Source organism: Castor canadensis, chromosome 4, assembly GCF_047511655.1.
Source record: "Castor canadensis chromosome 4, mCasCan1.hap1v2, whole genome shotgun sequence".
Taxonomy (NCBI): Eukaryota; Metazoa; Chordata; class Mammalia; order Rodentia; family Castoridae; genus Castor; species Castor canadensis.
Window position 1 is genome coordinate 97573445 of NC_133389.1, and position 23908 is coordinate 97597352.

Consider the following 23908-nt stretch of genomic DNA (forward strand, 5'->3'; position numbering starts at 1 on the left):
AAACACATTGAACATTTTTTTTGTAGTACTTAAGAACAAGCATGCTACTACTGACGTAAGAGTTTCCATAACAAATTTCTTATAACCAAAGTTCCTAGGTTAAGTGGCAGAATCATAGTACTTCAAGAAATTGAAGTATAATAGCTACATAAAAGATTACAATTTGAAAATAATTCATGGTTATCAGGATTATTTTTGCACAAAAATTATTCCTGGAAATTTCAAAATTCTACATTTTCTTTTGAATCATATGAAATGATAAATAAAATTCTACAAAATATGATTACTATTTTTTTGAAAATATGAGAATAATTTATTGATGAGCATGTATACTTAATCAAGATATACTATCCTGCTCTTGATATTAGAGATTTTTAGAATCAATTGTTTTAAGAAATTTTAAGTTCCTTATTTATATTCCTGTAAACATTGTAAGAGTTATAATCAAATGAGAATGAGAGGGAACTGTTTCAAATATACATTTATTTGTTTTCTTTGTTCTCTTTTATCTATATGATAGTTTTTAAAAATCCTTCCTACTTTCTGTTAACTTTGAATATTATTGCAATTGAAGTAGTTATTGATTTAAGGTTTGGTTTCTTTGTTATAGTAATGGAAATATTTGAGGAAGGTGCAATAATAGAGAAAAAGAAAGAATAAATGAAAATTTAATAAAATAAAATTCATTGAAAGTAAGCATGTAATTAATAGTATTAGAATTATACCATTAATAATATTAGAATCAATAGATTTAAAAGAAGAGAGAGAATCTTGGACTGTGGCTCAGTGATAGATTGCTTGCCTACCATAAAGAAGAAGTATTAGGTTCAATCTCCAACACTACAAAAATTAAACTAAACATAAATGAATAAAATAAAAGTGATTTAGAAGTTAAATAAGACCAGAGACTAGAAAGAAATATTAAAGACTCCAAAATATATCAAAGAAGGAGAATAATAAGATATGTGTCATGTTTGGTACTAAGACCATCAGAATAGATAAAAAATGCTAGATGAGAAAGAAAAGAGTTTATTAATACAAGTACTTACAAGACAGAAATGAAGGAGGTGGACAATAAGATAAAAAATTCAAACAAGTCAAGGATAATAAATGAGGCATTTGTCAAACAATAATAATAAGTGAGTCCAGTAGGTCTAATCTTTAGACTATCTAACCATTTCCTGTTATTCCCATCCTTAGAATTGATGTTTTAGTTGGAGAATGAAATTTCAAATGTTGGCATTGGTATTATGAAAGGATTTTAAACTTGAATGGCAGAAGAATCCATGATGGCTTATGACCAAGCCACAAGGGTTACTAACAAAAATGCTTTTCCTTTGCATCTCTGCAGTAATGAATGCAGGAAAGTATTATTACAATGGACACCGAGAGAGGTTTATTACTATATCAAGCTAAATGATCCCCTTTTTGTAAAATCTAAGTTCCCTTTATAAATAACCTGATCAAATCTTAAATTAAATAAAACACCAAATGAAGCTCTTCTGTTGTCAGACTACAATAATCTGTTCATATTAGAAGTCCTTCTCTGGTTCTTGTGAAGATCAACCTCAGCCAGCTCTTGAGGTGTAAATTTCACCAGATGTACACAGCCTTAAAAAAAATCAACAAACTTTTTTGAAATTACTGATTAACTTGTTGACCATTGAAGATTTATTTACACTATGTCTGTCATACATGAGATTCTGAAGTTATGAAGGTAACAAGCTTAAACAACACTTTTGTCAAGAAATATGTAAGTGTATAATATACCCTTCCTACAAATTCCAAGTATGTTTTAAAAAAGTAAATAATTTGGATCTTATAGTTTTACAATACTAGTAAAATTAACTCTAAAATTAAAAGAATAGTTCTTAAACTAGTTATCAGGAAAAGCTGTTTCAAAAATTCAGATATCTTGTTTTTAATATGGAGCAGATACATATATCTATATTAAACACTAGTATTTTTATCAGAGTCTAGAAATAGTCTTTTTAAGGTTCTCATTATTTCTATCACAAATCTTCTTATCAGTAAAAGCAATGGCATTGTAAATGTATTGCTTTGTGCAACAAACTGCCAATGAGGCCTTGGGTTAAATGTAAATTAGTATTTATAGATTTTCCAAAAGATTAATACACTTGCTTATGAGGTTTAGAAAAAGTAAAAGGAAGCTAATTGATATAGAGTGCTTTCTTGAGTGTTATTTGTAAGTAAGAAATAGCAAAAAGTATTTGAGAAGCATAGTGTGATCTAATTGTTCTATTTTTTTAAAAACAAAACATATCCACCTCTTGTATTTGGATGTCTTTGTAGAAGTTAAGCACAGTGAGAACCATTTAAATATATATTTTTCCCTATTGTTCATAATCTCTCATTCCTTACGTAATCATAGAAAAAAATCCACATGTATATACAATAACTAACCATTTTCCTTTTACAGAAAATGTTACCTCATGTGTGTGTTTGTATGTATGTGTTTCGGTGTGTTTACATGTGTAGGCTAGTGCTTGATGGATGAGAGAAGCAATTGCTAAGAATTTAAGAATACACTATTGTTTTATATTTGAAATTTAGCAATTAGCCAAAAATGATGTCTTCAGAGGCTTTTTGTTGTCATTGTGATTTGTTTTAGTTTTGATATTGTCATTTAATTATTTTATAAATGGTGACAAGCAATCCTATGTGATGGCACACATGTAAATTGATTAAAAACAAGGAAAGATACAGCACGTCGACCAGATTTAAATTATAATCACAGTTCTAATATTTATTAATAAATAAATATCATTTATTTATTTATCATGTATTATTTAATAAATAATATTTGCTCACTAAAGTACAGTTTTTATTTTTATTTTTTCTGCTGGAGTTTATGTAGGTTGAACCTGGTTCAGCTCATAGAATCTGTAAGTGTCCAGTAAATCAAACTATTACTGGAAAATGAAATGTAGAAGCTATGAAATCTATCATGAAGCATAGACCTGGTAGGCTGACTGCTTACCATGTTGGGTTGCACAAGTTCAATTTATGCGTAGGTTAATCCTAAGCAGAAATCAATTTCAGAAATTTAAGAGTGTATCAGAATCAGCCAATCCAATTCCTTTCACTCCTTGAACCTAAACTAAATTTATAATTAAGTTGTTAAATCAGTTTCCTTTTTAATGAATAACAAATTCTCCCATTGTGTCAATTTTTCAAGCCCCAAAAGTTTAAATATTTTCTATATATGTATATTTGTATGTATCAGTGGAAGAAATACTTCAGGATTATTAGGAAAATGGCTAGGGATAGTGCACATACAGTTATGTCATTCCAATCAAAGTGGGTTAATTCTAAATTTAAACTTTAAAGGATGCAATTATTGTTTCCACATATACCACACTCTTCACTGAAGAAGGAAATATTATAATTAAAATCTTGTTAAATTTACAAGTTGCTTTCTGGTTTAGCATTGCAAGAATGTATTTAGTCCAGTTTGCCTCATTCAGATGGTATTGTATTATGACCTTTAGTAGTAGTAGGTATGGTGTGGAATTTTCTTTTTAACTCTCAGTTTCAACCTGAACATATAAATTCTATTCTATTTTATTTTCTTATTTCACTTTGGTGGACATGTAAAAAGCTATTAGTAGATATTCAGAGTCATCAATAATCTATGTGACTCAAATCCTGATGGTTGTCAACATAAAAAAGGCAGCTATAAGTTCCTCCACTTTGAAGCAATTTCTCTTGCATATATATACTTGTAAAGCAGGTTCAAATAATTTCTCTCACTATCACCAAAGAATAATGCCTTAAATAATGACCAACCTTGGGAGAACTTTTATGTGTGTTCAACATGATCAGATATTCTTCAGTGTCTACTCTCCCTTTTGAAATACTATATTCAATTGTTCCACTGGTGAACCAACTAAATAAATATATGAAAAATTTGTTTTCAGTAGTAAAAAAATTGGATAAAATAATTCTAAATGCTACACTGTTCCTGCTTCAAGGAGTTTTTTTTCTTCATTTAGGTAAAGAAAGCAGTTCAAAAAGCATATGTGCAGATTTCTTAAGGTATATTGGATATATGTGTAACTCACCAATTCTGGGACGATAGCTGGTAAGATAGGCTGCCAATTAGTTTGATTTTGAAATTAATCATGTATAAATTTATATTTATATAGATTCATATATATGTATATAGACATACACCTACAACTCTTCAGAAAGTTCTCACAAATCGATGAGACAATTCTCAAGTGTTCTGCATCATATCTTTTTTAATTTTTATCGTTTTTACATTTTCTTGCATGAGTATACATTGTCCCATGTCTCCCTATCCCCACCCCCACACCCAAATTCTTCCTCAGACTTCTAATAGAAACCTTGACTGATGAACACTTGGATCTCAGTTTTATAAGAATGTATGCAAACACCCTATATTATCCACTGACCTTCTGAACTGTGAGATCATAAATGAATATTGTTTGCACATGCTACATGTATGGCACTCTGTTACATTGCAAAAGAAAACTAATTTGAAAATCTCTTCATAATCCTCTCAGCTATTTTCAACAATCTAGTTTTAAATTAGGGAGTTTATATTTGTATGTGTTTGTGTTATTTTTGTGAATATGGCTAAGAGAATATTAACTATTTTCTCCAGGTCCAATTTATGTATACATATCAACATAATGTTCACATACATATTTATGTAAACATTAACCTATATGTCTTTTATAACTACTAACATAATAACTTATATATATTTACAAACATATCATTTCCATTAGAAAAAGAATTAAAATTCTCCCTCGAGATGTTACTATTTCTGTCTTCCCTCTTTAGTATGTTTATCTTGTAATTCCCAACAACTACCATAAGACTTGTACATAGTAGTCACCTGATTAAAATCCATTGTATATAAAATACCCATATATAAGTTTACCTGGGCAGAGTGTGTTCATGAAGGTGTGTGCAGAATAGAAAGTGTGCTGAAATGTATGCAAGATAAGATGGGCCTGTATGAGAGTCTTACCTCCACAAAGAGGTTTCAACCTGGGAATCCCATTAACTTCTCTCTCAGCATGCAGTGCCTTAATGTAAGAATCTATACAGCATGCGACAGTACTTAGTTGAAGTTTTTTCACTAATTGCTTTAAGATCTCTAGTAAAGAACTTCACTATATCATCTCTTAAAGAAAACCATAAATAGTGTCATAGGTAGGGCTACATTTAGCTTCTACAGTGCCTTTATGCAAATTAGAAAATATTGCTTTCTTTTCAAGAAAATTCAAATGCATCTCTGGGAAGATAAACACTTTAACATTGCCTGTGATATTGATGTTATCTTGGTGCCCAGAACCACTGTACTTGACACCGTACTCAGGGCTGTCTGGATCAAAGTAGATAATCTACATAAGACTCATAGTACAGCATCTGGCTCGTATCGATCATCTATTTTGTGACAGTACTAATCACCATCAACTTTATCATATGCATCATCTTTTCCCAATTTACAAGTAATTTCATTTTTATTACATGGCATTACATATGACTGAACTTTTTGGAAGCTGTATAAAATAGTTATCTTTCCAGAATCCCTCTGAGGCAAACCATTTCTTTTCCACTGTAGAAATTCTTACTTGGGCAAATTTCAGTTAGTATATGCTATCTCTCATGTAAATGGCTTCTTCCTTTGATCAACAAGTTCACTTTCTTTAAGTGAAGAGAATATTAATTTTTTGTCAAAGCACATACAAATTGAGGGGATTCCTACCAAAGTAGTAACTATTCCTCAGCAGAGATGCCAGCTTTGAGCAAATGACTTATATATGCTGGGACTTATTTTTCTCATCTAAAAAAGAATTATCAATGAAATCAAAAGGCATTCCTTTGTAGGTACTAGTCTTGTGTGGTGGTGTAAAAGTAGCTATATTGTTATAATTTTAATAAATATGTTGTCACTTGTAAAATCTATATACTACCAAGGGCTAAAGGTGGTGTTTTCCAAAAGTGAGAGGCTCTACAACCCAGCTCCTTAGCACATCAGAATCAGAAATTTTGCTTGTGTGAATTCTCCCTAAACAATCTGCCTTGTGGTCAGCAGCAAGGAAAGATATCTTCTTTTACATGCAAAGAGCCACATTTAAGCAAGATGGATAAATAAGGAATGACCTGGCATAGATTAAAGCCTCTCACGTGGGACAGCAAGTGATATATCGTTGTTGCTTTTATGTACTTGGACATAATATGCCTAATAAGCACCCTCAAAACTGTTGTGAGACTATAGTCTCTCAATAAAGACTTCCTGTTTGATTGAATGTTTGCTAGTTTTCTTAAAAGCTCTACATTTGATACTACACAAAACTTAGTTTATTGATGAAATTTATTTCACTATTTAAATAAAAATGCACAACCTATCATTTGTTTCAAACATTGAGTTGTCTAATATATACATATTTAAAAGAAAAATGTAACAAAATTCTCCAAAAGCCTATGTGGAAAAAGAAACATTGCTCTTTGCAGTCAAAATAAATACTATTTTTTATTGCCTAACCCAATGGTTAATTCATAATAAAAATTTAGAATAACCTAATATAGATTATAACAACCTAATCTAAAAAATTACTGACATGCAGTTTATGATGAATATATGTTATATTGTTTTCATTTTTCTACTCTTTTCCTCAGAAAATAATGCCACTGAGATCAAATAATCAAGTTTGGGCTACATGTTATAATTAGATATTTTTGCAAAAACAGCCACCAATCGCCCCTCTAATGTGTGTAATAGATCACCAGGAGGAGAGTCTAATAAACCTGTTTTTTAAGATTATGGAACAATTCTTTACTTATGTGGTTTTTTTAAGAAAAGTAAATTTGTCGTATATTACATATGGACTTTTTTTTTTTTTTTGGTGATACTGAGGCTTGAACTCAGGGCTTCACACTTGCGAGGCAGGCACTCTACCACTTGAGCCACTCTACCAGTCTCATATTGACTTTCCATTGAGATGTATTTTCATTTATGTGAGAATAACATTGTGCAATTAAATTAGGTATTTGTAGATGTATAATCCATTCTTATAGAATTGAGTTTGAGTCTACCAGAAACTGATTGAATTTCATTACACATCCTTTAAACAAACCTATATATAATGTTTACACTATTAGTGCTCCATATTTAGTAAGATTTAGTATATGTGTTCAAGGAAAACATATGCTTTTAATTGCATGTTTCTTACACTGCTAGAAATTTTATATATATATATATAAATGTAATATCAATGAAATACACACACACACATACATACACATACACACAAATACATATATACATATATATATATATATATATATATATATATATATATATATATAGAGAGAGAGAGAGAGAGAGAGAGAGAGAGAGAGATGCTCTATTTTTTTATTAGGATTCTCAGGACAAAATACCATATGTGAGTGGCTTCAACACAAAAACTTATTTTCTTAAAGATATCGACAGGGTTCATTTCTTCTGAGACCTCTCTCCTTGGCTTGGCTTGCAGATGTCTACTTTCTGACGATCTCTTCTCATGTTCATCCTTCTGTCTACAACCAATTCTCCTTATAACATATCTAAGCTTCCTCTTCTTAAAAAGAAACCATTCAAATTGGTTTAAATTGACAACCTCGTTTTAACTTAATTCTTCTTTAAATGTCATGTCTCTAAATACAGTACACAGTCCTGGGTTTAGGGCTCTATCTAGTACATGAGTATCTCAGGGACATGTTTTATCAGAATAGAATGTTAAGAAATAGAAGTTTGGATTCCTAACCCCACCATTTTTATCTATTAGCTGTGAAACTGTTGACCAAAAAAACCTTTGTTTATGTAATTATTATTTGTTTTTGTTTATAATGGCTGCAATACCTGACCTTTCTTTCTCAAAAGATAGTTCCAAAGATCAAGTGACCTTTAATGACTTTAATGTAAAAATATTTCAAAGACTGAAACAACATAGAAGTTGAAATCATTACTATAATTCTTTCTTGTGAAAGATTGGACTTATTAGGCTTCTAACTACATGCTGAATTTTACAATAGGTACTTTAAGTTCATAATTGTTTTTCTGTTGTCAATTCAGTCTTAGGAGTTATGATGCATTTGTTTGTTTCTTTTCTTTTTTTGCTTCTGAGAACTCAGTTGAGGGATTCTCCTCTCTTGTACCTGATTTTTCAAGGCTATATAGTATCATTTTTCAGGAAAGAAAGGAGAGAGAGAGAGAGAAAGAGAGGAGAGAGAGGTTGGAAGGAACAAAGGGAGGGAAGAAGGAACCTTATGACCCTGTAAGCTGAAGGGAATGCTACAATCCATATTCACTAAATTGGTACATTCCAAACAAAATGCTAATTTTATCCATTTTCACATACCCTTTTCTCCTTTTTGAGAAATTTCTGCCATCCCCCAAATCAGGAAGGTTAATGTTACACAGTTTTTTTTTTAATTCAACCCCAATCGATTATACTGCTTAAACTTAAACAGGGCCAATGTCATTATTAGTGGGATGATGATATCCTGTGACCCACTGAGAAGTCCTTAGACATAGAGTAGGGTTTTATATTCTGCTTTTAGAGTGAGGTTATGAAAGATGTGAAGGAAGGGAGAAAAATAGTATGGCACTGCCATTAAAAATAAATTCTTAGAACACAACATCCTTTATTATTTCATTTAGCAAAATATGTCATTTTAGAAGCACTTCTGAGTGAAAAGTCAAATGTAAATTTTATACACTGACTATAAAGAGTAAAACATCCTCCGGGAAGAAATGCACTCACTTGTGAAAGGTAAGAAGTCTTCATCCCCAACCCCAAATGCTAGATTAGTTGTGGATAAGTGATGGATTGAACAGTTTCTGGAAAACTCCTCACTGAGCCTTCTGCTTTGTCCCTGCAGAGCCCAGCAAGAGCATTTGTTTACAGTACATTATCCCTTAAACCGAGGGGATTTTACCAGCGTCATCTCCAGAATTCTTTTGTTTCATTTCACCCCCTTTCTTTTTACATTGTTTCAGAGTTTCATTCCCTATAGTTTCCAATTCCTGCTGAGGCATATGTGTCATTTTTAATTCTGTGACCTGTGATCTTGGATCAGAAGACCAAAGGGCAGTGACTTCTCTAGTGAAACTGTGAGGGTTTTTGTTATTACTAAGCTTGCTCTGCCTGTGTGAGTTCTGGGGCACTCAGTTCTGTCACCTATGCCTCCAATCAACCTTTCATAAAATTGCAAAGCCAGACTTTCAGAGACTCATTAGTACATTTTGGTATAGAATGAGGAGAAATGTCATTCCTTTCCTTGTCCTCACTGTGCTATGGAAATGAACCAACATTAGACAGGCCCTTTTAATTCACAACTATACTTTCCCACATACCCATTGCCCCTTCAAATCAAATCTTTAGTGGGAGTTCCTTTTTATTATTAAAGAGAGGTCAATCCTTTTGGCCTCTCTACTGCTACGGAGAGGATCCTCAGAATTAAATGAACAAAACAAAAAGAATTGAAAGAGACATAAACTGTCCTCATGGGTCTCATATGCTTTCTCTTTAATCTGTAAGATCATTTCAGCTTCTGTACCTGATGAAACGCTTAGCTCTGAAGTTCTCATATATTAGCTCACTGCAAAATGACCTCTAAATCACTATTAGTTAGAAACAAGGACCATAATTCCATTCACTTTATTGTTCCTGTAGCCTACTTTCAATGACTTCTTCTACTATAAATTTTTAAAGGGCAGTATCTGTTTGTTAATAACCTCCCATCTGAATCCCATTTTATTTCTCTGACCTGTGTCAACCAAAGAAAGTTTAGAAGGATATTGCAAAAGGATTTCTACCCTGTGTCCTAGGGGAAAGGTCACTGTATGAATATAAGATGTTCATTAACATTCTGTTACCTAAATAAAGTTTAAAATCTCACAATAACGGAAACATGATAGAAGCACTGGTCAATTCACACAGAATCACATCTAACCTAAGGACATGTAGCCATTTTCATTTCTCATAATACTTCTATTTCTGTTACGCAGGAGACTTGTTATTTTTATTGCACTGTTCTGTTAGAACTGATCATTCCCATAGCCAGTGTGAATCCACTCTACTGGGACAGCCTTCCATGATTTTCAAATGACACTATATTTTTAAATTAGGTGAGGTGAGGAGTCTTCTTAGGAATTGAACTTTTCTTTACCTCAATATTTCAAAAAAGATTGCAATGTTGAAAACAAACCCCAAAATGCAAAGTCTGCTTTCATTAATAACAGCCTACTTAGAGAAGTACAAAAGTATGACAAACAAAATTCCCTCATTTTTGAAAAATGAGATGGTAATATCTACATTTCAGGACTGCTGCATCAACTAATGTTTTTCATGAATGTATATTAATCTATTCTCTTTAACTTCACAATTAGTCAACATGAAGTGTTTGGAAGAGTAGCTAGAAAAAGTTGCTGCTCCAAAATATTCTCTATACCAAATTTGTCCTAATGTATAAATGTCATATACCTACTTATATAACTTGTTTGTGACTTATCTCAAATTACTGTATAAAATAAATCATACCTCATCCTAGGTAAGTCTTTAGGGACTAAAACAGATGTTCAGTTAGGTTTTGAGTTAGCACAGAAATCTACTTAGAGGGGGCCACTAGATGCTCTATCAAAATATCTTTAAGGTCAGGTGGTTTGCCACAGATCTGGGCATCTGGAAAGCAGATAGATGAGAGGTAGAAAGGTGATCTTGCTATGTAACAGCCACTATTCTAAGCACTTTACTATGAGGCATGTACAATGAGTTCCAGGAGTTTCAGAAAGGTTAAGTTAGCTGCATGGAAACAGAGATTCAGGAAGAAACTGAGCTTTGGAAAGAAGTAGGTGGGATTCAGGAGCCCAAATTATGCTCTGTGCAGATCACTGACCATCTGTGGATGGAGAGAAGGGTGGGGGGAGTAAAGGGGCACTATGGTACATGCTACCAGATGGCTTTGCTGCCTAATACCTCTTCTTCCTTGTTTTGTTTACTGGCAGAATCCCAAATATCGTTTTGGAAAGTAATGGACCTTGTTGAGAATATTCATTGCTCCACCCACTGTATAATCAGCTCTAAGAGGCCTAAGCAGCAATCTACTAGGTTTAATTTACACACAAAACATTTTTCTGTCAGAGAGACAGCTAACACTTATCTTTTTCCCCTTTCCTATTTTCCTTCTTTTATGCCTTCTGTGGAGCCAGAATAACCAACTGTGGATATAAGTGTGACTAATGCATGCTAAGAAATGGCAAAGCAAAAAGATGGAAGAAACCTGGTGTCTTTCCGTAGTTGCCGTATGAATTCTGAATTGGCCACTTTTATAACTGTCTACATGAATAAAGTAAGCCCCCATTTAATAAAACTTACATTTTTGTAACATGCAATCAGTAATCCTAATCAATAAAGACCTATGCAGAAATAGAAGGACAGAACAAATTTTGTAGCTTCAACCATATTAGCACAGTCTGGCACCATGAATAGCAGGTGCCACACAGCTCTATGTAGCATGCATTCACTGTGTGTGTCATCACTCCATGCTGGAGCAGTACCTGGGCACAGGCAGTTATAGTTCATCTATGGAATTTCAACAGATATATTCTGGCCAAATCTTACTTCTGTCCTGTTTTTGTACTTAATATAAGCTGTGAAATGCTTCTTTATTCCATTTTTAAGTATTTTATAAACAACCCACAAACAAACAGAAACAATGGAGAAATGTAGTAGAGATAAGATGGGCCTGTGAAAACTAGCATTTACTCTCCGGAACTTAAAGAAATGTTTGCTGACCCCTGAAAAGGTATGGAACAGAGTAATATCTATGTGCAAATTACCACAATTCACCAGATTGCATATTTTACCCTCTCACAAGATTTTTATTCTTCATTGGCCAATATATCATTATGTACAAAATATGACTTATAATGAACAAACTCTATAAATGACATCCTGCAGGGGGATGGTAAAGCAATAGGAGAGAAGGACGAATCAAGTGAGTAATACCTTCCTCCCTTAAAAAGCAAGACTCTAGTTTTAAGTACAATAACATCAGATTTCCAGAAAACAAACATCAGCTGGAATTGATTGTTGTAAAGGAAGTATCATTTGGTATTCAACAGAATATTCTAGGAGGAATTAAATTTTGAATACCTCAGAATAAAAGTGCTTTTCAAGAAGACTTCCTTGTCATAGATGCTACCAAGATTTCACTTCAAAAATATACATTTACAATACTATACCAACTAACAATAGTGGGTCATAGGTAGGCAGATCACAGTCTGAGGCCAGCTCCAGGCAAAAAGTAGAAGAGTTTATCTGAAAAATAAACTAAAACAAGAGGTGCTAGTGGTGTGGCTCAAGTCGTGGGTCACCTGTCTAGCAAAGTGGAAAACCCAGAGATTAAACCCTAATATTGGCAAAGATATGGTTTGTATATTGAAATATGAAAACAATTGTTATTATTGTCATTTCATATCATTTTGCCATCTCCACTCATATAAAAAATAATAAGAGATATTCTCTCCCTTTATATACACATTTATTAAGAGATAATTCATATACCATATAATCAATCTATTTGGAACATACAATTACATATTTTAATATATTCAGAGCTGTGCAACCATCATCACAATCTAATATTAAGCCATTTTCATTATCCCCCCAAAAGGCCTCATATGCATTAACAGGTATTTCTCACTCCCTTCTAATAGTACTCTACATTCTTTATCTATAAATTGGCCTGTCTGGGATCTTTAATAAGCTTGGAATTATAAAACATGGTTTTTTTTATTAGTTTGTTGCCCTGAGTATGTTTTTAATATTTATCCACATTGTAGCAGGTATGAGTGCTTGATTCCTTTAATTACCAATAATATTCCTTTGTATGTATTGATAAAATGCACTCATCCATTACATTTTATCATACTAGCATAGTGTATGCTATGAAGACATAGTGAAGATTTTTAGAATTAAACAGGAAATCGGAAATGTAGTAAGTAACTACAATCTCTTCCTGAGTAAGAAGTAATCTGTTCAAAGAGAAGTAGTGCAAGTGTTCACGTTTATCCAAGTTGAAAACTTTAGAAAGAGTAGCAAAAGTAGAAAATATTAGCAAGCATCACCTCTGTTTTCTAATAGGAAGATTTTCAGCAAAATGTACACTTGCCTTGTCTGCAAAACTTGAAAACAAACAGATAGAAATTGAAAATGGAACCAATAATTGGTATCTCTACAATATCAAGAAATAAGGAGGATACATCTTTTTCTTCACTTTCTCTCAGAATTATGTAGTTGTTTGGGGTAGTAATGATATTACATATGGTAATAGGAGCACAGACAAAAGCAGGAACAGCTAAAAATATTAATATCAAAATTTTGTGGAAAGGTCACACTCCCAAGAACAGGTGAGCATTAGAAAATGTGTGGCATATTTAGCTATAGTCATAGTTTTAGTTATAATTTCATTACAGTGGTATTTCTAACATGGGAAAACCAAGTGGACTCCAACTTACAGTGCTACAAGTAGGATTCATGTGTACTCAGGGCTCTTGAATCTGATATAAAGGCAAAGATCTGTCTTTATTGACAGATAAAATTTCTATCATTCAGGTTCAAAAGAAGCATGTTCAATAATTTGTTTATTGCCCTAGGATATTAATAAAAGTAGCGTGGGTGCTAAAGTTTGATATCCTTAACATTTGCTCAATATGTTCTTTGCTATCAAGATATGTGAAGATATTGGAGAAAGTTCCTTTGATTGCTATGCTTTGAAGTTCTTTTGTTTTCTCTTTGGAAGCCAGTTTTTTAGTATTAACACTCACATTTAAATGATTAATCTTGCATTTTCTTCCTTTCATAAGTTAATTCACACTACAAAACTGCAATTTATGCTCTCACTTGAATACACATTTCAAAGGAAACAGAAACAAAAGTTTTCAAGTTTCTCAGGTCATAAAAAGAAAAAAAAGAATCAACTAGAACAGCAGTCACCCGTGAAAGCCACTGACATTCAGTTTCACGTGGAAGGCAAATCTGAATACATGAGAACCTTTCTACTCACAGGTATCTAAAGACTCGTCTGAATCATCAGGGCAGTCCGGGTCCCCATCACACAGCCAGCTCTGGGAGACACAAGTCACATGATCGTGGCAAAGAAATTCACCAGGATCACACAACTGCTGATCTGAAAATGAAAGTGTTTCAAAATAAAATATGAATGATCTGAGCACGAACATAAGATCAGTACAAAGATGAAATGTGAAAAAAACAATACGTAAAAGGTACATGAATATGATCCACATTTTCTGTTCAGCAGTAAACCTAAGTCAGTTATTTTTCTTAATTTTAGCTACTCAACTCAGACACACAATTTTGATAGGCTGGACTTTATGTAGATTCACACAATCTGTTCTAGAAAAAGTTAAGAATTTTGTTTGTGTTTTAGCACTGCAGGCTTTATCATATCAAATACGGCATACACATATTCCAGCCAGTGAGCTTTCTAGAACATGTGGAACCAAAGCAGAAACTCTTGAGCATAGATTTAGTTTCTTCACTGCTCCAAGAAAAACAAAAATCGGTAATTAGTTAAATATTGTAATTAAAAGATTGTCTCTGAATATTCACTGCTTAATCAGCCACCCTGATACTGAGGCTTCTTGGCTACATGGATTGGATATCTCAGAATTTTCTTCCCTTTCTGACCATGATTTCCCAGGGGACAGCTTTTTGTACTGGATAGTAAAAGTGATAACGAACATTCTTTTTCCCCTCTCTTTTTAAAAATTGGGTATTCTGCAGATGGTTGTGTCGAAAATATTCATAATTTTCTTTCCAGAGTTTCAGAATATTTAGCTTTGGTAGTCTTCCCTCAATTTCTAATTAACTCATTAGATATTGGGTTTTCATATTTTATTTAAGAGCTAATCATTCTTATACTTTTAACATGTATGAAATAGCAACATTCAGGTCTTTGCATATAGAGTGTTAAAATTCTTTATTCAAATAATTCCACTTGTAATTTGTAGGAAAGGACTTTTATTTTCTTTAGGCAATCACATAACTATTGGAGCCAATATAGAGAAAAAGCATAGAAAGAAATTTAAAAGTTTGTTTATATATCAAAAGCCCATATAATTTATATGCAAATTATTTAAATAATAATGAATAATAATAACAAAAACATAATTTCATTGGGTGAAAGAAAATTCATTAGTAGTTACACTGGGAAAAAGGTATAAACCAAGTTTATTCCAGAAAAATCAAGGTGTATGTTCAGGACCCAAACTGCACTTGATCTGTAATCTTGAGATGACAAGTTTTCTCTTTCTTCATTCCTCCCAAAATATTAGAAGTGTATATGTTGGGGCAGGGTGAGAAAGCACCTTGCTAAATGACATTGTATAGCATGTGACATAGTAAACTATTTATCTTATTGAAGGTATAAAAGAGTAAAGAGGACAATAAAGAACTAGTTATAGTGTTGAAATATTTTATTTCAAAAACATCTAGTAATTAAGTAACTTGATCACTGTGGGAAGCAGTCTCTAGTGATTTGAAGCCATGACAAACTGAGAGTAAAGAAACACATGCTACACAATTTTCTTCTAGGAAGATCTTTCAATTTTCTAGAGACAATTCTGCTAAAGTAGCAAGGACTTACATAAAGACTCAGCTCCAAATGATGCAATGTAAGAACTAAGAATTGGTGATTAAATGTTTGAAAGTCTTAAACATGTCTCCAAGGAAATAGTCTCAGAAATAGATCAAATGATGTTTCAAAACCAAGATAAGACATATAGATAAGAAGATAAGAAGTTCACACAGGCATATGAGCTTGCCCATGGATGTAGGGGAGAAATAAAAGGAATAGTATATTATATAAGTATTTATACCAAGAAGCACTACCAACCGCTCATCTTAGTGTGTTCATTTATTTACATAGGCAACAAATATTGAGTTTCTACCATGTTCCATCATGAAGTCTATATTACAGTGGGAGGATAGGGAAAAGATAAAATAAATGAGTTGATTTTATAATATGTTAAAAGATAAACCTCATGGAGAAAAGTAAATGAGAGAGAAGGATTAAGAGGTGTAGTCAGGAGGTGAAGTACGATTTCAAACAAGATTGTCAGAGAATGTGTCACAGAGAATGTGAAAAAATAGGCTTATAAAGAGTGAGAGAGATTCATTTGAATAAAAGTTTCAAGTGTTGAAGATTATGGACTAAGGACTAGAGGCAGGAAGGTGCTGAGGAAATATAAGAAACAATAAGGCGGATGGTTAAGCTGGAGTAAAAGAGAAAGTTAAGAAAGGATGAGGTTGGAGCTTGTGGGATTGAGAGGGGCAGATGAAGGCTTTAAATTTTACTTATAAAACAAGATAGGGGACCACTGGAAGATTTTGAACAGAGTGGCACAATTTAACTCACTTTTTTTTAAAACAGATCACTGTAATTACTGTACTAGGAATAGAGTTCATTGAAGTGAAATTGGAAGTATGAATATCAACTAGGATATTATTGCAATAATCCAGTTGAGTGGAAATGCCCATGTAGATAAATATGTTGCTGGAATTGAGTTTCAAGATTATTTTATGAGAAAACTGAAATCAAACATCATGCTCACTATCTCATTATATCAGCACCTTAAATTTGAATCTCTGAACTCAATATTAGACTTTTCAACTGCTTTTTATTATATTGAGTTTGAGTGTTTGGGAGACATTCAAGAAGAGACATCCAAGGGCAGTGCAATATTTAAGTCTAAAGTCACGAGAATGATCAAAACTGGAAACACAACAGAACTGGGACTATAAGAAGTTATTGAAAGCTACAGGAATAGATGCAGATGAAGTTAAAGAGAGGAGCAAGGTCACGAGTGGGGGGAATAGATGGGGGAGGGGTTCTGGGAAAATAAACAGATTGTCAAGGAGTAAAAGTTAGAGTAGGTCCCGCAGAGAGACAACAGTTAGCCACAGACAATGCAGGCAGATGTGAGGGAAATATCGTTTCTGAAGACCATGTGAAATTTTAAGAACTGAAGTGGAAAAGGTGTCACTAATGGCAAATTACTGGTGCAATGAGTTTTGAAAAGATGGACTACACTTACATGCTGAAGGAAAAGTACCACTGGAGAAAGAGAGTCTACTGGCCGTAAAAAGAAGTGAAAGTGGAACAGTTTACCAAAGAACTTATGAGGTGCAATAAGAACCTAAAAAACAGCAACAAAAAAATTTCTCTGAGAAAGAAAGGATAGAAAAATGAAATGACAGATAACAGAAGGGAAGAAAGTTAAGGTATTTTTACCTGCTTGTTTTCTCCAAGAACTCAGAAACAAAGTAAGGTCTTGAAATGTGAAGGGCAGTAAAGGTTTAGAATAATTGCTGTGAGAATTGGTAAAGGAATCAATGAGAAATTTGTAAAATGATTACTTTGTAATGGTAATTAAGATGCACCTAGGGGGCAGGGGGGAGAAATGAACCAAGCCTTGTATGCACATATGAATAATAAAAGAAAAATGAAAAAAAAAAGCACCTAATGTTGAAAGTATATATTTGAAAAATGGATGTTCATTTGATTTTGTTTTAATGTCCAAATGTTCACCCACATTCAGTTATAAAGAATAATACTTAGGGAAATATGTAAACCATCCATCTTTAATATATATTTATAGCTAAATACACATATGAATAAATCCATAATGATTTAATAATTACATTTTTCCAAGGGGTAAAGTAGACTTAGGGCAATGTACCTAAAGAACCTGTGTTATCAGCTCACTAAGCAGGCTTCAATCTCTGAAAACAATTTTCATTGTTGCAGTTTGGGGGACAGTTTTATATTATCCCTCTAGGAAACAACTGCTAAGAAGCGCTTGCTATAACCCATCTGTTTATTTCTCAACAAGATACTCCATTTCAAGGACAGTTTTATAAAGCATTGAATACAGTTTTGAAATAAGAAATTTTTTAACATTTTGAGGTGAATATTTTAAACTATTTCCATGAGATTCAGTTCCCAAATCAGAACACAATAATATGTATGTGTGTGCTTTCCACTTATCCTATTTAATGCTTCAACCCACATTTCTGAGATAGTCAAACTAATCTTATTTTAAATGTTTTTCTATTGTATGAAAGATAGGGTAATTAAAAAAAGAAGCTTATGAGAATATGAATGTTATTTGACTGATATCCCTAAGGAAGAAGATCAAAGCTAAAAAATGTGTATCACTTTATAATAGTAAGATTCTTGCAGCAAAAAATGTGAAAAGATTAGAATAACCATAACCTATAGAGTTGACAAAACATGGATTCATCTGTCATAAGAGCTTAGTATGATAATCTTTCTATACTTATGCAAAAACATCTACTTATTTTTATTGTAATCTGTAATATTTTAAAAGTTTGACATAGCTCTAACTAAAAAGCTTTGTATGTTAATTATCAGACCAGTTAATTCATATTTCCTCATTGTAATACTACCATTATTTACTAATTTTTTGAAAAAAATAGGAACTTTCAAAGTCAAGTACTGAAACTGTTATTGATCAATAGGGATTTAGTGAATAAACTATGTTCTCCATTTCTTTAACTATACATCATAATTAATTTGTAATAATTTTGTAATTTTCCTTCAAAGTTGACTTACTAGACGGTTGAGAATGTAGTTTATCAGGAAATTAATTATCTTTCTGTTGAATCATAATAGAACACTATAGGGAAATTTAAAAAAATAAATGATGAATTCTGGTAGCAAATTATGAATTGTGGGTAAAGGAGTAATATAAATGCATTCAACAGGTAAATTCCTCAGGACTTAGTTAAAGATGTTAAAAAATAAAATTATGAATTAGGTAAGTTAGAAAATAAATACAACATTCTGAACAAGTGAAGTATAAGGTTTGTGTTGTGACTTTTCAGAGTTTAGTTAATACCAAATGTTTTATTTGTGATCTCTGTATCTCATTGCCAACTTAAACATAGGATTAACAAAATTCATAAGACTAACAGATCATTCATTATTGCTAAAAGAGAAACCTGGTTATGTTCATTTTTGCCTCGTGTAACAGGTAATGAATTCATTACCAAAAGAGGAATTATTGGGAAGGTCTAGAGAATGTATTTATAATTCAACTTCAAATTTTGATGAAGACCACGTAAAGTTAAAGTAACGATTAATTCTAATTATCAAGTTTAAGGAAGTACCTAAATCCTTTCCCTTATATTCTCATATTCCAGAAAAATATACATATGTACTTGAAGAATATATATATATATATATATATATATATATAAAACTCTCTATAAAAAACTATATATATAACTATATATAACTACATGTATATATATATATAAAACTATATATAACTATATGTATATGTATATATATATACATATATATATATATAAAACTCTCTTGACTATACTATTTACTTTCCCTACACATATTGCTTACATGACTTCACTCATCCATTCCTTGTCTTGGAATGCCCTTTCCCATGTAAGAAAATTCTAGTTATTTACTAATGTCTAATGCCATTTTACCTTCTTTCATGGAAACTTCCTCAATGAACTTTCACCCCTTCTATTTCTGGATCCATAACATGCTACACAGAAAGCTCCACTTTCAATCTGGTGTGTGTATTATAGCTCTGGAGGGATTTCTGTCTTCAATTTCATAGGTGCATTAACAAAAAGACTTCAGTGAGACACCTGCATTCCCATATTCATTAAAGCACTACTGACAGTAGTCAAGATATGGGATGAACATAAATTTCCAATAATAGATAATGAAAAAAACTATACATATTACATATATATATATATATATATATATATCATGTCAGAGATAAAAAAGGATAAATCCTTATCATTTGTGACACAGATAGACCTAGAGGATATTTTATTAAGTGAAATAAGTTAGGTGCAGATAGACAAATAATGTACAACCTTGCTTACGTGTAAAATCTAGAGAAGCTGATCCCATAGAAATTGAGAATTGAATGGTGGTTACCAGAGGGTGGGAAAAGGAGGAAGACGGAAGAGGGAGAATTTGGTATCTGGATACCACGTTACCATTAGATTGGAGAAATGAGTTAGGACATTTTTTGCTTACTAGGGTGAATATAGTTAACACTAATACACTGTATATTTCAAACTAACTAGAATAGAGGGTTCTGAATAATCTTCCCATAAAGATATGATAATAATTTAAGTTGATATATATGCTAATTTCCTGATTTGGTCATTCTACAATGTATATATGGATAAACCACTCCATTTGTAACCCACAAGTATGTACAATTATGGGTCAATCAAATTTTTTTGAGAGAGAAAATTTCAATGGAAAAAAAATCAAATTTTCTTAAAATAATTCTATACCATTTTTCCAAAGAGAGAAAAAACAAAAAGCCAAAGAATTACCACTATTCCGTGTTTTAGTTTCAGAATGATGAATATCTTTAGTTAAGTACTAAATAAAATGAACTTTTCCCATGGTTAAAATAAAATACTCTGAGTAAAGATTACACTATATAAAATTAAAGCATTCATGAAAAACAAAAATCAAACGAGAATGATTCAATGTTATCCTCCAGGGTTTTGTAAAGAGTATATTGAAAATTAGATTTTACATTACCTGGTGTGCAATGATGACTTGGCCAGATACAATATTGATAGTTATATTAAAAAGACAATTCCTTTAGGAATATCATAATTAGGAATGTAAGTACATTTTTGGGGTGTGGGGTAAAGGAAGATTGCACAATAAGTTTATAATGCATGCTATCATTCATCTGTCAAATCCACCCTGAAAAATCTTCACAGGCATAAGCTAGAAAGCATTGAATTTTGAAAAGTATTTCAATAGTAAAATATGATTTTAGTCAATAGTTCTGATTTAGAAGTTGAGGCATCACTGATAATTTATAGACTTAATTTCTCTGCAGTCATATGTACACACACATAGGACTGTAGAGATGTAATATGTAAATATGTTTGTGTATTTTTAAACTGGCATAGAACTCTGCTTAAAGCTCAGTCACCATTAAAATTACAACAAATAGAGAATTATTAAAAATTGAAGTTTAAAATTTGAAGTTTAATAAAATTGAGGAAGAGTCTACTGGTAAGCTGAATATGGCACCCCAAAGAAGTTCACATATACAAACTTAATATGTCAACTTACATGTACAAAGAACTTTTCAGATTTGATTCAGGGAAAGATCTTGAGGTGGGAACATCAGCTAGGCCCAATATTATCATAAGTGTTCTTATAAGAGGTCTGACAGGGGAGCAGATGCACCCAGGAAATAGCATTTCTAGCAACCTAAAGATGATGTCAAGTACCCAGGATTAAAAGAAGGTTCAAGAAGCTGCTAGGCAAAAGACCAAGGTGAAGCATGTTACAGAATTTTATGAAAAACTGTAGATACTTCAATAACTCACACCTCTGATTGAGAATGTAGAACTCAACCCTGATGACATTACTTAGGCTTATGACCTCCAGAAGCACAAAGTAATAAATATATATTGCTCTGGGACAATAAATTTATGGTAATTTGATATAAAAAACACACAATAAGCAATACCTTAAGCTCCTGTCATGGTAAAGATGTAACACACAGAAGTCTGATAAAATGAGTAGAAAGAAGCAATCAGTGAGCTATTTTGTCACTAATTTTAAGGACATTTTCTAATGAGTCCTTTTCTGTTAGTTTACTGAAACAAAATGCCTTTTCTTATCAATGATGTTGAATGTCAGTAAAAAATATTTTGTCAAAAGACCAAGGTGAAGCACATTACAGAATTTTATGAAAAACTGTACACACTACAATAACTCACACCTCTGATTGAGAAGTACATGAATTGGTACAAAGGATGTGTGTGTGCATGTGTTTCTGTGTGTTCATGTCTGTGTGTTTTTATTCTTATAACAAGAAAATACAAAAAATATAATGTCCATTACAAAAAATTTGAACGTTTATCTTTAAGTTTTCTATTGCTTATTAACAAATTCTCAATCATCTTTCCCTTATTAAGCATCTCAGAGCTGCAAATGGCAATTTGTACTTATAAAAACATTTTATATAAAACAAAGGCCAAATTGAAAATTTAAAGAGATGTGTTATTCCCAGGAAAAAGCTTTGCTCATTTACCATTTCTATTGTAATCAACAAATGAAGGGGGTTAGGGGGGAGAAATGGCCCAAACAATGTGTGCACATGTGAATAAATGAATAAAAAACCAAAAAACAAAAAAAGAGAAGTTTGTAAATATTTCAAATCTAATTTAATATTTAATTTTCAAGGAGAAAGTAAGGAGTTTTTTTTCCTTGATTATTTATACATGGATAGACTTGTGTTTTTAGGGCTGCACTATGGAAAATCATAAAGCACTCAGCATAGATCTGTTTGTAACTTCTTCTTTACTAAGAAAAAATACCACAGTGCACACTGCACACAGAGATATACCCACACTCACATCAGACAGAATAAAGACTTCTGTCCCATCTCTCCCTTTTTCAGCAAGATAGGATATATATACAGTGAAATAAAGCTGATATTTTCAATATGATTGACTTCATTCTCTATCACTGAATTAACAATTTTCAGTTCTGTGTTCTCTTCGGAGATTTCAGTAAAAATACTATATTTCCTTTTTACCTGCCCTTTTTCAAAATCCATCTGAAATGAATTACAGTTCTTTCATATTCTACATTGTAAAGGGTAAAATTTTGATGTGTTTCTTTCTTATATGTAAAAGAAAGAACCTAAATTATTGACATTTCCTTGAAAGCTCTATTCTCAAAATCCTGTGTGATCCTTATCCAATCTCCCAGGGGTACCAAAATTCATATCTTTTTTCTCATCTTTAGACTTACTGAGATGTGAAGCAGATGGCTAAGCTTTGGCTCCTTTAAGGATGATGCAACATCCTGTATCCATTATGCTGTGTCTTAACCACTGTAACTTTAGTTTTCAAAAGTTCTTATTTCGATTTTAAAATATGTTGTTCCATCATAATTTCTTTTTCCATATTTAAGGGCTCCAGATTTAATATTTATTTACTACTTACTGTAAACCAAAGTAAACACTAAAAATATAATGATGAATGCATAGGGTCTCCTCCCATAATCTGCTGATGGCTTAGTAGAGGAGTAAGCAAAAATATTACATTTATGAAATGTAGCTACTGATACAAGTGTGTAGTTATCTTGTTGGAAGAGTATAAAAATGGATCCATTCTTAGCACGAACAGAGCTGTAGATGGGAGTTGAGATGGGGAGAAAATATGTACATGATATTGATACTTACTTGCCTACCTAACAGCTATTTTCATCATTTTGAAAAATCTTATTTCTTACGTTGGACACAGGGAAGGCTGTATGCTAGCTTTTCCAATTCTCTTGCAGTTAGGAAGTAAACATATGGCCTAGTGTTGAATAGTGAAAATGGACATATAAGGTCATTAGTTCTGTCTCAGAGAAAGTGTTCCTTTCTGCTAAAAAAAACAGTTCATGAAGAGGTGCTCTCTTGCATGGCTCTAGACTGTGAGCACCTGAAGATTGAGGCAGCCACAGCCATTTTAAGAGTTTAAGAGAAGCTAGAGTATAAAGATTAACACAGTGACAATGACAGAGTGGAAAGAGTGTCAGAATGTTGGCCTTGCATGATATTTTTTGGACCATTTCAAGGTTCACCTACAGCCCACCTCACCAACCTCTAGACATTTTGTTAGGTTATGCAGAAAAAATTGTTATTTCTTAGTTACAATGTGTTGAGCAACTGTACTAACACCCAAAAATAACTGATATAGGTATCAAAACTTCTCATAAAAGGTCTATTTCAAATTTT

The 23908-nt window shown here is 32.3% G+C and overlaps 1 protein-coding gene across 6 annotated transcripts in view; it reads right to left on the reverse strand.

Moving 5' to 3' along the window:
- Positions 1–23908, reverse strand: part of Lrp1b (LDL receptor related protein 1B) — a 1877349-nt gene that overhangs the window by 1513073 nt on the left and 340368 nt on the right. For 5 of the 6 annotated variants that reach the window (XR_012447185.1, XM_074070660.1, XM_074070663.1 and 2 more), the window contains exon 2: positions 14110–14232. The exons of the other annotated variant lie outside the window; for it this stretch is intronic. Coding sequence is in view for 4 of the 5 variants with exons in the window: in XM_074070660.1 (XP_073926761.1) it covers positions 14110–14232 (123 nt within the window). In the remaining variant the exon portion in view is untranslated. The remainder of the gene's footprint in view (positions 1–14109; positions 14233–23908) is intronic. 6 annotated transcript variants of the gene reach the window in all.